This window comes from Lottia gigantea (genome assembly GCF_000327385.1).
Source record: "Lottia gigantea unplaced genomic scaffold LOTGIsca_222, whole genome shotgun sequence".
Lineage (NCBI taxonomy): Eukaryota > Metazoa > Mollusca > Gastropoda > Lottiidae > Lottia > Lottia gigantea.
Window position 1 is genome coordinate 158,932 of NW_008708576.1, and position 16,555 is coordinate 175,486.

Genomic DNA, 16,555 nt, shown 5'->3' on the forward strand with positions numbered 1-16,555 from the left:
CTTAGCATTATCCTGTTCTCCACAAAGAAATACCCAACTCTGAGCATAGAACTGTAGTAGCCTACAGTGAGTTAATTAAAAAACGTAACCATGTTGCAGTGTGCTAATAGAATAGAAGCCTTCATTATTGAGACCTAAAACTCCGCCGGCTTCATGGCTTTTGGTTTAGATCTCTACATAGTCACAATAATAGTCTCATAGACTGTTACTGATAGTTAAGCACTGCCTCTACAGTTTCAGCAATTTCAAGATTGAGAGAATAAATCATCAGTCAAATTATTTAAATATTCTTACAGAATTATTACAAAATAAAGTTTCTTTTTTTTTTAAACCATTGCTCTTTGGTGGGAAGGAGTTACGTCCCCTCTATATGATACCGTACAAAATTAGAATTTGAATCATTTCGAAAATGGTTTTACCAGATTTTACTTACATGCCTTACTTTTATCATTTTCTCACCCCAGTTTTCAAATTTCAGTTATAAAGAACAAAAGAAAGTTCAAAATATCTTGTGATATCCTAGAATATTTCTCGGTCCAGAAGATACGATGAAAGGAATTATTTTTCCGAAACCAGCTGATAAGCACTTCCGGTCAAAACATGCATGACTTCCAAAACATAAATTATTATAAAACTTTAGTTTTTCTGAAAGATTTAACTTGAACTAAGGTGTCAAGCTTTCGATTTTAAATATTCCACACCATTAACACACTGACTATATCAGGCATGACGTTTGTGTTTTCAAGGAGCTTCTTTACGACAATTTGAGCTTGTTAAAAAGTGGTGTGTGTAATTTGCAAACTACCGACCTTACCTATAACTTTTTATCTTATTGACATCTAATGTAAAAATTCATTGATATAATTACTGTATGGTAACTAAATTGCATTGCAAATTTCGAGATGAATTGAAATATCTAACAAATAATTTATTTATATAAGAGGCATGCCCTTTGAACATAAAATTTGACGAAAATATCTTATAGCCTTTTCTTCGTATCTAGGTATGAAACAATAAATATGCTGAGAATATTAAAATCCCCAGCAAGATGTTCCAGCTTGAGCGTTAGACGCTGGTATCATCAAACTAAAAATGTATTTTCCTCAACTGAGCAATCTTATGAAGTAGAGGAGAAAACGTCTAAAGATTTACGGCGAAATGAGATCAATATCCAAATGTTGCCAAACAACCTTCACCAGACAATCTTTAAAGATTCTCCGAATAGTCTTAGTGGCAGCAATGATATGAAAGAAATAGAAGAACATTTAACACAGCATGATTTGTGGGACAGGCCTCCAGAAATTCTTAAAGACATTGATTTTTCACTTCCACAATTATCAGGCAACAATATTGAAGAACATTTTCGAAATATTGCCTCTGAACAGACGGAAGATATCAAACAAATTGTGCAAACTTTTCTCAACAGTGAGATACCCGAAAAACCTAAAACTTGGAATTTTGCAAAAGGATGGACTAAATATGATAAGAATGGAGAAGCCACTCTGGTAGATTATCCTGATGAGGAAATTTTGATATTTGATATTGAATGTTTGGTAAAAGAAGGGAGTTATCCCACCATGGCCTCAGCCTTGTCCCCTACGCATTGGTAAGTAAATTAAATCTTGATGGTCTCTTATCCTGGTCACTGTTTATGTATGTTAAGAAATGGATTAAATCATTAAAACGTCCCAATTTTAGAAATTTTTCCCATGTGACCCTCTTAGATTTGTCTGATATAAGTAAAGGTCAAAAATGTTCCTATAGATAGTTATTGAAAAGTCTATATATATAATATGAAAGGAAGTCAAATTGAGTTCTGTTGATTATTTTTCTGCTGTTGATTAGAATAATGAAGATGACAATGCCATGCAGTGTAGCATGAAGGACATTGTGCTAGGAAAGTTCTGTAACATGCATAGCTTGTATGGTATATACAAGTGTGGTATATTTCTACCATTCATATAACTAGAATGTTTGAACCTGTCGGGCCTTATAACATGAATCACTGACAAGACAGGAACGTGGTTGAGAATTTGAAGATATCACATTCAAATGTATCTGGTCTGAGATTGAAACATAGACCTCCAGCTTAACTAGTAACTCTAACTCTCTGAGGCACATCAATAGCCAATATTATTTTACTTATTCATCATTATTTTGTTTATAATGACGAGAGGGAACTTGAAATCCAGGCCCTGGGTCTAAAAACCTTTTTTCATACTTAACTGAATTTTTCTCAAATTTAACAAGCGTGTATCTAACTCTCATTAAGTCTTACTAATTGACTATTTATGTTGTTGCAGGTATTCCTGGTGTAGTGAATATCTCATAGAGAAGAAATTCAGATGGTCCACTGAACTAACACTGACTGATTTGATTCCACTAGAAACTAAGAAAGGCTCTGTCAGTATCAATAATAAATCTAAAAAGATTATCATTGGTCACAATGTAGGCTTTGATAGATCGTTTATCAAGGAGCAATATCTTATACAGGTACATTTGTTGTCTTAATTAGGTCTTTTTATGTGGGTCTAAGTGTGTTGTATATATATAGTATATACTTTGGTTCTGTAGCACAGTCAGTAGTTGAAACTTAATGGTGGGCTTCCTTATTTTTTAGTATCAAATTAAGCAAACTATTTGATGGTGTTTCTAATGAATTAGAATGTTCTTATTGCATATAATTAAGAGTTTTAACCAATCATGTATGTACAGTCTGGAAAAACAAATAAAGACTTTTTGACCTTTCTTGATCGGCCACTCATTGGAATTCTGCTGGTAATTTTCTCCTAATTTAGCTAATTAAGGATCAATTATGGACATGTGAGACTGGTATTTTTCTAAATCATTAGAACACCTCTGGTAAGGTACTGGCAATTTCATTTTTATAAATTAATGAAAATAAGGGAACCCATCTTTAATATAATGTCATTTTACCTCAAACAAATGGTGGTTATTGGTTCTAATCTTGGTTGGCATCTGACAGTCTACTCAGTTTGAATTAGTCATCTGTTTTTTTCATCCTAGTTGAAAATGAATAGGGAAAATCCTGGTAAAATCATTGTTTCAAAAAGACGGTTTCCAATGTAAACAATCATGTTGGATATTGCACGAGTTGAAACGTAAAAATAGGCCCACCTTAACTCATGCTAAATTCTTTGTATTAAATTGGCATGTCTTGAAAACGTAAATATAAGAAATAAACTGTTACCAAGAGGTTTAGTCTTTCTATCTATTGAGAATCACAAGCCCAAGTATAAACTCTCAGACTTAATTGTACTAATCATATTTACATTAGCTATTATTTCTTCCATTGGACTACTAAAAATTTATGTGAAGTTTATATCACCATAAACGACATTGCCTCATCACAAAAACAAAAGCGTAGTAATTTTAACCAATGACGTTATTCATTGTGTCATTGTATCAAATAGACGGTCTCCAATGTAAACAATCATGTCTGTAGTCCCAAACATTGAAAAGTAAAGAAATAGGCCCTACTTAAATCCATATTGAAGTCTTAGTATCAAAATAAGATGGTAAAATTATATCATTTGTTACAGAATAAGAAGACCTGTTTTTTGGACACCATGTCACTACACATAGCAATCTGTGGTTTAACATCCTTTCAACGTATATTATTTAATGCTGGTAAAGACAGTCATAGAAAAGAGGTGCTGGAATTCGAAAAAAAGTTACGTCAAAGATATGTGGAACATGTAAGTAACTTACTAAATACACTGAATATTACTAAGTCAATCAACACTTACTCTCACTAAGTCTGTTAACTTTTTATCTTTTTTGATCTTCTTGTATTTGATATTAGAAGGCTATTGTGTACCTTTCTTGATATTGGTTCATAAAAGCTGTTCTAAAATTATTCCTCGTTTGTGGATGTCCTCCTACTATAGCTTCATGTTTATCTATAATAAAATGATTATATATATCTTGTTACAGTCTACAGATTGGATGTCAGTAGGAACTATGAATAGTTTAAATGCTGTATATCAGTTCCACTGTAAAGACAGTAAACCTCTAGAAAAAGAAAAGAGAAACACATTCGTTGTTGGCACAATGTCTGATGTCAGAGATGACTTTCAGGTATGATATTTATATTACATATCAAAATCATAGAACAGTTTTAGACAATGAGTCCAATAGGAGAACCTGAATCATTCCCTATCTAGAGAGTTAACATACTAGAACTATGAAATGAAATATATATAGTATTAGTTATATCATGGTCGAGCTCAGTCTACTTGTTTATCTAATGAAATGATCAAAGGAAATTGTTAAAATATGATAAAGCATTTAATATTATGTATATAGGAATTAAGATGGTTGTTTGCTAACATGAGGATTTGGTCTGAATTTCAAAATCGGTCCCCAGTCATCCATCTTAATCAGAAGTTTAAAATATAGACCTAAGACTATTTCATTACATTTTTTGCATTTGCACTTCCACATTGTGTTACATCAGGGTCCTCTGATTCACTGTCTCGTGTATTATTATTATTATTTTTATTACCAATCAACCCCTAATCAATGAATGTCTGTGATTATTTCAGGATTTATTGAATTATTGTGCTCATGATGTTTCTGCCACTCATTCTGTTTTCTCTAAATTATGGCCAGAATTTCTAGAAAGGTATTTAATAATTATGTTTCTTTTTTTTTTATTTAATTTTTGGATTTAGAAACAAAAATCTAGTCAGCTTTCTATTTGTTGATGACTGGTAACCTATTGTATGTTGTGATATATTGAAACAAATATTGTTGTTACTCAGTTTCTTGTTTTGAGAAACAACTGATCTACTCAATCTGAGTCCTTACTGAATTGTCACTCTACAATTGATAGTATTGTAACAATGAAAATTATTTGTTATTGTATGTTGATATGATAATTTGGTATGGTTATTGCAGATTTCCGCACCCAGTAACTCTAGCTGGTATGATAGAGATGGGAACAGCGTATCTACCAATCAATGCTAACTGGGAAAGATATATTACTCTCTCTAATGCCATGTATGATGAAATACAAACAGAGTTAAAGAAAATGTTGATGGAATTAGCTAACGAGACTTGTGAGATGTTAGAAGGAGAAAGGTTAGTGTTGCATATCAAGCCTTAAAGAAATTTAGTCATCTATTTGTTTGTTTTACCAGCTGATATTAATTGTTTTCACCTACTTTCAATCTACTGTTTGGTTTCTGTCTCTTAACATGAAGATCTCCATGAAGTTATGTGGATCTAATCTCAGCTTGTGGATCCTCATAAACCCAGTTGTTGTTGTAAAAAAATTGATTGTTTCTTCCTTTTTATAGGCCTTATGTTAATACATGTATTACTGCATCTTCACAATACCAAGCTTTTACGAACTTCTTCTTATACCTTGACCTCAATAGCCACCTTTCTTGTGTCAAAGAAGTTTATAGATGCCAGTGGATTATATGCAAATGGATACAGCCAATCAGAGGCCTTAAGAGAGGTTTACATTCTTTCTGTCAAGGATTCTGATTGGCTATATATGCAGGCGCACAATCCAATCAATTCTCTGCGTTGCGAAAGAAAAGTAGTTATTGCAGTCAAGGTAAAAGACAAAGTTTGTTATTGCTTGACATTGTGATGATGGCTATTGCAGTCAAGGTATAAGACAAAGTTCATAATAGCTTGACATTGTGATGATGGCTATTGCAGTCAAGGTATAAGACAAAGTTCATAATAGCTTGACATTATGAAGATGATATTGCTGATGAAGGGTACTAGAAGAGTGTACTATAGACAAAAAGCCTGCTCCCTAATCTTATTATATAAAAAGTAATTACTGATGAAGTTATAATTTGATTGATATACTGTTGTAGGTATAAAAATGACCCATGGTTGTGGGATCTCGACTGGTCAGTGTCAGATTATAAATTAAATAAATCAGGGAACGAGAATGATGTGCCTAAAGAAGATCTGTTGGAAATTCTGGAAACTGATGTAAGTCATGATTAAAGTGCTGGGTGTTGATGGTGAGGCAGGGCATTATTACCTTTTGGCTCACCTGATGCCACTCTGCATCTGTTTATTTCAGCTGGACATCCTTGAAAGTTGATATAACTACATTATATAAGTATATAACTGTATGATAGATGTCTTTAATTCTAATTCATTTCACATTTCGACACATTATCATCCCCTTTTAGATGTTAGCATAAACTTATTACTGTTTGTTTCCCTATGATTCTGATGACAGATCCCAGCTGCTTGGGTGGAAAGAAAACTAAGGTTCTGTAAGCTAACAAGCACAAATAACTATAAATATTTCTAGCTTCATGGTTTTACTGAGAGTAAGGTCCTACCAGCTTACATAATATAGACAGTGTCCCAACATTCTCTATAACTAGTACAAATTTCCATTTTAACATATTAACCTTAACATTGGTGAACATTGCTTTAACCCTGTGCCAGTGCCTTCTGTTGGATAGTAACTTGTTACCTTTCAACCACCCTAATCTCTAACTATATATAACTAAACATTTATTGCTCTGTTGCTAGGATAAAGAAGAAGTTGAAAGGAAAACCCTCATCAATAAAGTTATTTCATCCAAATGTAGAATACCCAAAAGACCTGTCTACATGGCAGGCTACCCAGTGTGAGTCTTCTTTAACTTTTTATCAAGAAATATCAGACTGATAACTTGAATAGGGTGGATGAAGCTAACTTTGTTTACTAGAAATGTAGTAAAATCATATAATTCCTTTCGAAAATATCTCAAACTAGGAATTTCTTTTCCTATTTCTACAGATGTCTTTTCTATATATGACAGTGTCTCAAGAAAAGATTACTAGTCTCAAATTTCAACGGTGAGCTGTGAACACTATTACTGATTGATATATAATTGTAAAAAATGTACCTGTTTCTTTAAAGAATTATTGGGTATTAATTACACTCCAATAGGCTATTATTAATATTGTTTACTGAGTTCAATTTTCTTTTTTCAGTGACCCAATTCTATATTAATAATATCCCACCTTCTTTCTGTGACAAGCTTTTCAATTTGATCTAGATAGGTGGAGAAGGGTGGGGCACTGACTGCTATTGATTGAACACTTACCTATGACATAGCTCGGTTGAGAATGGTGGGCTCTGGCTTATTCTGATTTACCACTCTACTCAATTATGTTTCAGCTGGTACAAAGATTTGTGTCCGAAACCCAAAGATGAAGACTGGCAGCCTGGCCCTTCATTGATCTCCACTCAGATGAGGGTTGTCCCTAAATTACTGAGGTTAACATGGGATGGGTACCCACTTCACTTTCATGTCGACCATGGCTGGGGGTACCTGGTACCAGGGCATGAAGAATCAGAATTAGAGAAAGAACTGAAAAAGATGAGCACCGAGCCCATTGATGAAGTCTATTTTCCACTGAAGTAAGATGAACTAAATATTGATATTGTTTTAAGACATGAAATTATATCACATGATTTAGATATATGCAAGTTTGGAGTCAGACATTTTTCTTTAGAAATTGAGATAAATAACATATTATTTTGTTTAATGCTGCCATGAATGAGTCACATTGTTTTAACCATATTTAATTAGAGTGTAATGTAGAATATTTCGTTGTTCACTACTTGTCCCTGTTTAGTTAGTTCCCTTGTCCATACAATTTATACTGTACTGATGAGGATTTGATGTCTGAAGTGAACATACATGACAATACATAAAACCCTGGGGTAACATTACAACACAACGTATAGATGAATAAGATGATCATGTTAACATGGCAGCAGCCAAGCTACGATGTGAAGCTTAATACCCAGTATCTTGTCCGCCAGAAAAGTAGAACTCCATTCATTTTATTTGTCCTCTTCCGGTTACTCATGTTCATTACAACATATATATTTTTTGACAACATCAAACATGTATTGTAAGAATTTGATGAGCTTTTTTCACTTTTTTGTATGGCTTTTTTGCAACTATGTGTGAAATTTAATCTTGAGAGCTGGTCTATATAATACACTGATATTGACATGATACTTGGCGAAAGAGAGGTCAACTGTGTCATTTAACCAAAAAGATTTTTGAAAGTGCTGAAATTACAAAATTTTACTTTACAGAAATCTGAAAGAATTTGTCAGAAAGTCTAAGAGTTTAGATAAACGGAGAAATTCGAAAGCTAATGTCAAAGAAATATTAAATGATGTTGATGTGGATTCCATGGAACCAGAAGAGAAGTCTGTTCATTGGAGAGCTATGAAAGGGGAACAACCCATTCCAGATGTGAGTAAACTTTCTAATAATGATAATAATAAAAACTTTCTAAATGTCACAAGGCAATTTTCTCCAGAGATCTAAGCTGTATTTTAATCAGATATTGTTGAAAAATGTCTGTCAGATTTTTCCAGATTCACTGGAGAATAAGAAGGGGTGTGCAATAGATTTACAATTATACGGTATTGGTCTCCATTTTGTTTCAGTTTGTGTTTTCCAATCTGTTAAAACAACATAAAGGAAATGGACCATTTGATATAGGTATACCTGGCTGTTTATTTTATAGAATACCCCACAAGGTACGGTATAATGTTTTGGTGAATAAGGTACAATAAAACAGTTCGGATCTACAGCGGAGCCTCGTTTATCAGCACATTCCCGTTCCCGATAAAACCGTGCCATTCCATAACTAGAGTTATGTCCCTTCCTATTAGGAAACCTGTCAAGTGTCACGTACGCATATGTGATAGACGTGTGTACTTTATAGGACCAATACGTTGTGAAGAACCCTGATTGTTTACGTGTGCATTCGGAACACTCTCCCGCCTTGGGATAAACAACGTTGATTTAATATGGCAGCTATTTATACATTAAGAGCAATTTGATAGAAGATATACTGCCAATAGTAGCATAGGATATCATGATCAGTTACTGTTTGAAAACTTTATTTTATCACACCAACTTTCAAATTTTGTTGCGCAATTCATAAAAATACAGTATCAATCAATATGTTCCAGTTGTAGATTTCAGATTGATCTTGCCAACAACGTTAGTTCTGTAAGATTTAATAGACTGCCAAGATTTTATATTTATATTTCTGTATATATCTGGATTGGGCAGACAATTTTCACGAAATTTGAATCAATTTTATTCGATTTGCAGATCATCGTAATAAATTTTTATTTTGGCAAATCATAAGAAATATTAAATGGCACATGGGGTCGTCCTGACTCGTAACCTGTGATGGGATACCGCGTAAATTGAACCCTGGATATAAGATAATGAAAAAGGAAGTTGATTTAATCAAAGTATCTATTTGTATATAGAATGGTGCTCAGAATAAAGTAGGGAATCCTCTCGCTAAAGATTATATGAATAGAATTGAAGATGGAACATTACGGGCTGCTACTGGTGATCAGGCTCAGAGAATACTCTATCTTGGTAAAATATGTTCTTATTGGAAAAATAACCAGGAAAGAATTGAGTAAGTTATTTCTTTTTCATTTTATTTCTGCTCTGTTCCAGGGTATTGTGGGATTTGTGGACCGCAGCAGAAATTTCTGAAGTTTTTCTTTTCAAATCCTCTTTGTATATTTGTAAACGAGTAAATGTCTGGTCAGTTATTATTTTCCATGAATTGTTTCTGCAAATTTTGAGCCATAGTTAATTGCTTTCCCGTTGTAGACTTCATAATAAATTTAGTTCCTTATATGAAGACCACGAAGAAGTTCTGTATATTTCTAGATTTGGCAGGAAATTTTCACGTAAAATATACAATTTAAATTGATTAGCAAATCCTGTGATAAATTTTGCTTTTGGCTATGGGATGCAATATTGCTTAAATTGAACCCTGATAATAATGTATATATTTGGTATAAATAGTGTGAACTTTATTGGTTTTTGTTAGTTTCTCCTCATGATAACACATGTAACTATAAACTGATAAAGATTTTAATAATTTGAAGGAACCTTATATTTTTTTTTACAGAAAACAAATGTCAGTTTGGTTGAAAAAATCAGAATTACCAAAAACAGTTACTAAGTAAGATTACCAGATATATAATACTGTTCTAGAGTTCAGCTCTTTGGAAATTTAGCCTCTATGGAAAGTTTTTACTGAAACTTATTATGTTATTAGTTAGAATAATACAAGTGTCAATGTTTTGCAGACTTTATTGAAAAATTTAAGCACATCATTCTATTTCTGATCTTGTTGAAGTTCATTGCTTCCATCAGTAATTTCATAAATACAGAAAAGAGAGTGGTGTGTGCATTATTTACAGTGGCAGAGATTTTTCCAGATTCATATGAGGGTGATTAGTGGTGCGCATTATGTTTGCAATTATATTGTATATGAATCTCTATTTCATGGCAATCTCTATATGTTTTCTAGGGAGGAAGATTTGACCCAGATAGTCAATATGGAGCTAGAGTTTTATTGAGGGTCATTAAGGGTGCGCATTATATTCGCAATTATACTGTAAATGAATCTCTACTTCATGACAATCTCTATATGTTTTCTAGGGAAGAAGATTATGATCCAGACAGTCAATATGGAGGGATAATACCTCGTATTGTTACAGCTGGTACAGTAACCAGGAGAGCTGTAGAACGAACCTGGCTCACTGCTAGTAATGCTTATGTAAGTTTACTTTTTTCATGATGACACTTTTTGGTTGGGAATCACTGAAAGCATCAAAGCCTTCTAAACATAATGTAGAGGTGGTAGGATGGACCCATTGGTGAGGACATCAGAAGAGGCTAATAAGAATATATGTTTTTGTGTATTATTTATGATGATGAGATCTTGGTCAAGTTCAAAATTGATGATTTCGTCATAAATTGTTTTTAAGTTGAGTTTTAATAGAAATGTGTCATAAATTTGTTGGCATGTGAACGTGATAGAGGTGACAGTTAATGTCAAAATTGGACAAATTAGATTTTTATACGCCCACACGTATGATGGCCGTATATTGTAATCACCCCGTCGGTCCGTCCGTCCGTCCGTTCACATTAGGCTCGTGCTCACTCTACAGGCTACAGTTCTTTATGGATTCTTTTGATTTTTATTTTGTATGTCAATGTCATTATGTAGATGATCCCTATTGATTTTCGTGATGATCGGATAATTTTTCACCGAAATATCGTGTCTGACTTGACGTTTTTCTCTATTAGCTATATTGTGCAACTCGTGCTCACTCTACAGGCTACAATTTTTTACAGATTCTTTTGATTTTTATTTTGTGTGTCAATGTCATTATGTAGATGATCCCTATTGATTTTCGTGATGATCGGATAATTTTTCACCGAAATATCGTGTCTGACTTGACGTTTTTCTCTATTAGCTATATTGTGCAACTCGTGCTCACTCTACAGGCTACAATTTTTTACAGATTCTTTTGATTTTTATTTTGTGTGTCAATGTCATTATGAAGATGATCCCTATTGATTTTCGTGATGATTGGATAATTTTTCACCGAAATATCGTGTCTGACTTGACGTTTTTCTCTATTAGCTATATTGTGCAACTCGTGCTCACTCTACAGGCTACAATTTTTTACAGATTCTTTTGATTTTTATTTTGTATGTCTATGTCGTTATGAAGATGATCCCTATTGATTTTCATGATGATCTATCGATTTTCATGATGATCGGATAATTTTTCACCGAAATATCGTGTCTGACCTGACATTTTACTCTATTAGCTATATTGTGCAACTCGTGCTCACTCTACAGGCTACAATTGTTTACAGATTCTTTTGATTTTTATTTTGTATGTCAATGTCATTATGAAGATGATCCCTATTGATTTTCGCGATGATCGGATAATATTTCACCGAAATATCATGTCTGACTTGACGTTTTTCTCTATTAGCTATATTGTGCAACCCTGTAGTCACTAAAGACTGTTTAATCATTTCTGACAGCTGCCAGTGGGCGTATGTTACCTTGCCTGGCAAGCTATCTTTGGTACAAGTTAAAAAACAAATTGGCGACCCCCCTTGATATACTGAAGATTTATCTGGGAAGTTGGCATATATCTTGCTAGGCAACCCCTTTTTTGTGTAAAAACATTTGTGGAAGAACCTGAAGTATGTGATTTGTGTTTTCTTTTTACTAGGAAGATAGAATAGGTAGTGAATTGAAAGCTATGATCCAGGCTCCACCAGGCTATTGTTTTGTCGGAGCTGATGTAGACTCTCAGGAACTATGGATTGCATCAATTCTGGGTGATGCATACTTCAAAAAGGTTCATGGTAAGAATCTATATTCGTTTAAAGGGCAGTATGCAAAAAATTGTGAAATATGCTATTTACTACTAATAAGTCATCTTACTCATTATTCCAGTCGACCCAGCTGTAAATGGGTACGGATAATCCTGGGAAAGATCAATGCCAAGAGGTTTTGGCCAAGGAACAAGCTGGTAGAAAGGATCCTTAATTGTGAACCTAAATTGTTATCCTTGTAAAATATAGTTTTTTCTTTCCTTCTTTTAAAAGGGTTAATTAATAACTTTGAAATAAACGTTGGGCTCAAGAGCATTTTTGGCATGTAAACGCAATTGATCACATGACAACTTATTAATGTATGTTTGAAGCATGATCCACAATATACACGATATATATAAAAAATATACATGTAACTGGTTTATAGAAGGGAGTAATAGTAGAAGTGTAAATTTTGTTATATCTATGTATTACTATATTATTATGACTATAGGTTGTACAGCGTTTGGTTGGATGACTCTACAAGGTAAGAAACAAGATAAAACAGATCTACACAGTAAAACAGCAGAAACAGCCAGTATTAGTCGAGACCATGCTAAGGTTAGTTTTAATACTCTTTACACTGGAATTTATAGATAAAAATTGTTTGCAAAACTTAAGTTTCAAGGGTATAGGTTAAGTTAATAATAAAGGTGCTAATAGTGTACAGTACGAGATTATAGATACAGTAGAAAATACTAGAAACAAATTGCATCAGTACCTTACCTCCTGTGTTCTTTCTTCTATTTTGGTTTGTATCGATTGTTCCACACCATACACCACACCGAACACCATAACCCGTCTATTCATGGTTTAATACCTTGTGATTGAGGTGTTCACTGAAACAAGTTTCCAGTTCTATAATTTATAAAATAAACCTAGTACCTGACAAATTTCTCTACAGTCTCTAATTAATGTAATTTCCTGTTACTTACACTATATCAGAAACAGTTTGAGTAATAGAAATGATCTATAAATGATCTATATCAATGGTGTGTATTATTTTAAGGTATTGAATTATGGTCGTATATACGGAGCAGGTCAGAAATTCGCGGAGAAATTATTGATGCAGTTTAATCCTAAATTAACACCAGAAGAAGCGAGAAAGAAAGCCATGAAAATGTTCATTAGTACTAAGGGTAAACGAAAGTAAGTAAAAGTATAATTTCTTCTGCAATTTTTCTCTTTTCCAAACCCTTAACCCTTTAAACACAGAGTGTAAATGAGATAAAAGGTCATATACTCCAAGCAATATAACTGAAAGCGTATACGTTAATGTTATGTGACATTCACTTTACTGGTCACTAGGGTAAATACTGCAGATTTATGTGGCCTGTATGCAGGTCACTTGAATTCAAGGGTTAAATGCAATAATTTAAATAGTAAATTGTATTCAACTTAACATCAACAAACACAAGGAATATTGGGAAATATTTTGCAGAAGGTTTAGATATAGAAATGAGCTAAGATTAATTTAATTTTGTAATATTTTGTAAATTTCAGTCAGTATAGAAAATGGTTTGGTGGAAGGTGAGTAAAATTATTAAGTAAAATATTCATAAAAATTAGTAAGCAATTTAGTCAGACAATACCAATTCATTTTCCACAGGGAATTACAATTAATCATGTGATTTGATTATTTCAGTGAAAGTGATATGTTCAATGCTCTAGAGATGATAGCAAGATTACATGAACCAAAAACTCCAGTCCTCGGCTGTAGAATCAGTAAAACTTTAGAACCACACAACGTTCTTGAAGACGTAAGTCAGTTTTCTTTTTTTCATTTTCCATTCATTCCATAGTTATTTTATATATTTGTAGTATATATTCTCTTTGATAGTTTGTATTGTATTTGATAGTGTTTGTATTGATATTTTGTATTTGATAGTTTGTATTATATTTGTATTTGATAGTTTGTATTATATTTGTATCTGATAGTTTGTATTGTATTTGATAGTTTATATATATTGTATTTGATAGTTTATATTGATATTTGATAGTTTATATTGATATTTGATAGTTTATATTGTATCTGATAGTTTCTATTGATATTTGATAGTTTATATTGTATCTGATAGTTTATATGTTATTTGATAGTTTATATTGTATATAGTGATAGTTTGTATTTGACAGTTTATATTGTATTTCATACTTTATATCGTATATAGTGATTGTATTTGTATTTTATAGTTTATATTGTATTTTTTGATATTGATAGTTTGTATTTGTATATAGTGATAGTTTGTATTTGTCTTTGATAGTTTATATTGATAGTTTGTATTTGTATTTGATAGTTTATATTGATAGTTTGTATTTGTATTTGATAATTTAAATTGATAGTTTGTATTTGATAGTTTATATTGATAGTTTGTATTTGATAGTTTATATTGATAGTTTGTATTTGTATTTGATAGTTTATGACGAGTAGAGTAAACTGGGTGGTACAGAGTTCAGCTGTAGATTACCTACATCTAATGTTGGTGTGTATGAGATGGTTGTTTGATAAGTATAATATTAATGGTAGATTCTCTATTAGTCTTCACGATGAGGTACGATACATGGTATGTAATGAAGATAAGTACCGAGCCGCTCTGGCTCTACAGATCACCAATCTACTAACTCGGTCTATGTTTGCCTATAAACTAGACATGAATGATCTTCCACAGGTAAATTATTCACTATTAGCAAGAAACAAACAAGGAATATCTACCAGGAGAGCATCTTTGGTCCATGATGATCCTGTGTACCAGCTTGTCCTGGCCAAACCTCTTGACGTTGATCATTTCAGCATTATCTGTACCAGTTGGGTCGATTGGAATAAAGATAGAAACAACCTGTTTTTTTCCTTGGCCAATTTTCTTGGCATGGATATTTCCTGGAATGTCTACACTCATTTAAGAGCTAGGCTAATTGGAAAAAGATGACTTTTTTTTATTTCACCAGACATTCACATGCGAACTGGACAAATAAGGAAAGATGACTTTTTTATTTCACCCAACCAAGCAATTAACGAAAGATTTTAACACTCTTATTGATTCTGATACACCCCTTCCTTCAATATGATTATGATCATAATAAATAAAGTGATATAGCAAATAATTTTGTTGATTCTTTAGTTATAATATTACCGGTTTGTTTTATTTACAGTCTGTAGCGTTTTTTAGTGCAGTAGATATAGATCAATGTTTACGTAAAGAAGTTACTATGGATTGTGTTACTCCATCCAATATACATGGTTTATCCAAGGGCTATAATATACCTCCAGGTCATATATTTTACTTTATAAATGTTTGTATTCTAGTCTTGAAAGGGGATTTAAGGATATTCAATGTGAAACATCTATTGTCAAGAAGATATTAAACAGTTACTGATATCACTGGTGTAAACAATTTCCACAACTGGTGCAGGCACACAAACAATCTTGGTCGCTGATGAGAGTCTTTTTAACAGCACACAAGAAGACAATGATCATTCAAGTGAAAGGAAAATGAATCTGATTGTATGATGCTACTGTATTGAAGGCGATAAAACAATCAGTGACAATATCAAACTGGTTTGATCCTGTCCACAATATGATAATCTTGCTGGGACAAAGACTGTTCATGATCCCACAGCATGCATAACTGTTTGTGAAATCAAGCCCTTTTAGCTTGATAGGTGAGCATAGTTCAACCAGATTTGAGCAATTATGAGAGTGTTATATACACAATTATACGATATATCTTCATAATATTAATAACATTCTTTATAATTTTAAAACATTATCTTTCAGGCATGGCATTAGATATATATGAGATATTAGAAATAACACAAGGATCATTACTGAAGCCAGTTAGTGCCAAGGATAAGAATAATGACTCTGATTCAGAGAACAACTGTGATAGTGAGGAGGCAGTACAAGGATGAACTAGAATAGAAGAGGGTTGTAGCTCTCTTGGTTAGAGTGTTTAAACAAGTAGTGCTGGCATGATATATCAAGGTATCGTGATACGACCATGTATCGTATCTCAAGGTTGTGTATCAATACTTGATGATACCTCTCATTCCATAGAAAAAGTGAGGATTTTTGTGAATGGAATCATAATTGTTTTCACTGAGTCACTGACTTGACTGAAATTGATGGAAACTATTTATAAGACGTTAACCACTCTATCAACTACATTAAAATATATTGGAACTTTGAAGATAAAATGTTAATTTGTATCCCCTTACCCCATATCGTATTGTGATACATATTGTATAGTGATACATATTGTATAGTGATACATATTGTATAGTGACATGATTGATGATACCCAGCACTAGTTA

At 32.8% G+C, this 16,555-nt stretch overlaps 1 protein-coding gene across 1 annotated transcript; it reads left to right on the forward strand.

Annotated features, from left to right (window-relative positions):
- Positions 1-1,019: 1,019 nt before the first annotated feature.
- LOTGIDRAFT_239325 (hypothetical protein) lies at positions 1,020-16,386 on the forward strand (the record flags this gene model as incomplete). The annotated part of the gene is made up of 22 exons (XM_009054727.1): positions 1,020-1,606; positions 2,304-2,493; positions 3,564-3,719; positions 3,958-4,101; positions 4,569-4,648; positions 4,924-5,106; positions 5,862-5,982; positions 6,541-6,638; positions 7,175-7,417; positions 8,108-8,270; positions 8,468-8,587; positions 9,308-9,465; positions 9,970-10,023; positions 10,506-10,623; positions 12,103-12,238; positions 12,702-12,808; positions 13,257-13,396; positions 13,751-13,777; positions 13,893-14,007; positions 14,662-14,913; positions 15,395-15,512; positions 16,020-16,386. 22 exons carry the CDS (start codon positions 1,020-1,022, stop codon positions 16,151-16,153), a joined length of 3,444 nt encoding a protein of 1,147 aa, XP_009052975.1. The 3' UTR covers positions 16,154-16,386.
- Positions 16,387-16,555: the final 169 nt, after the last annotated feature.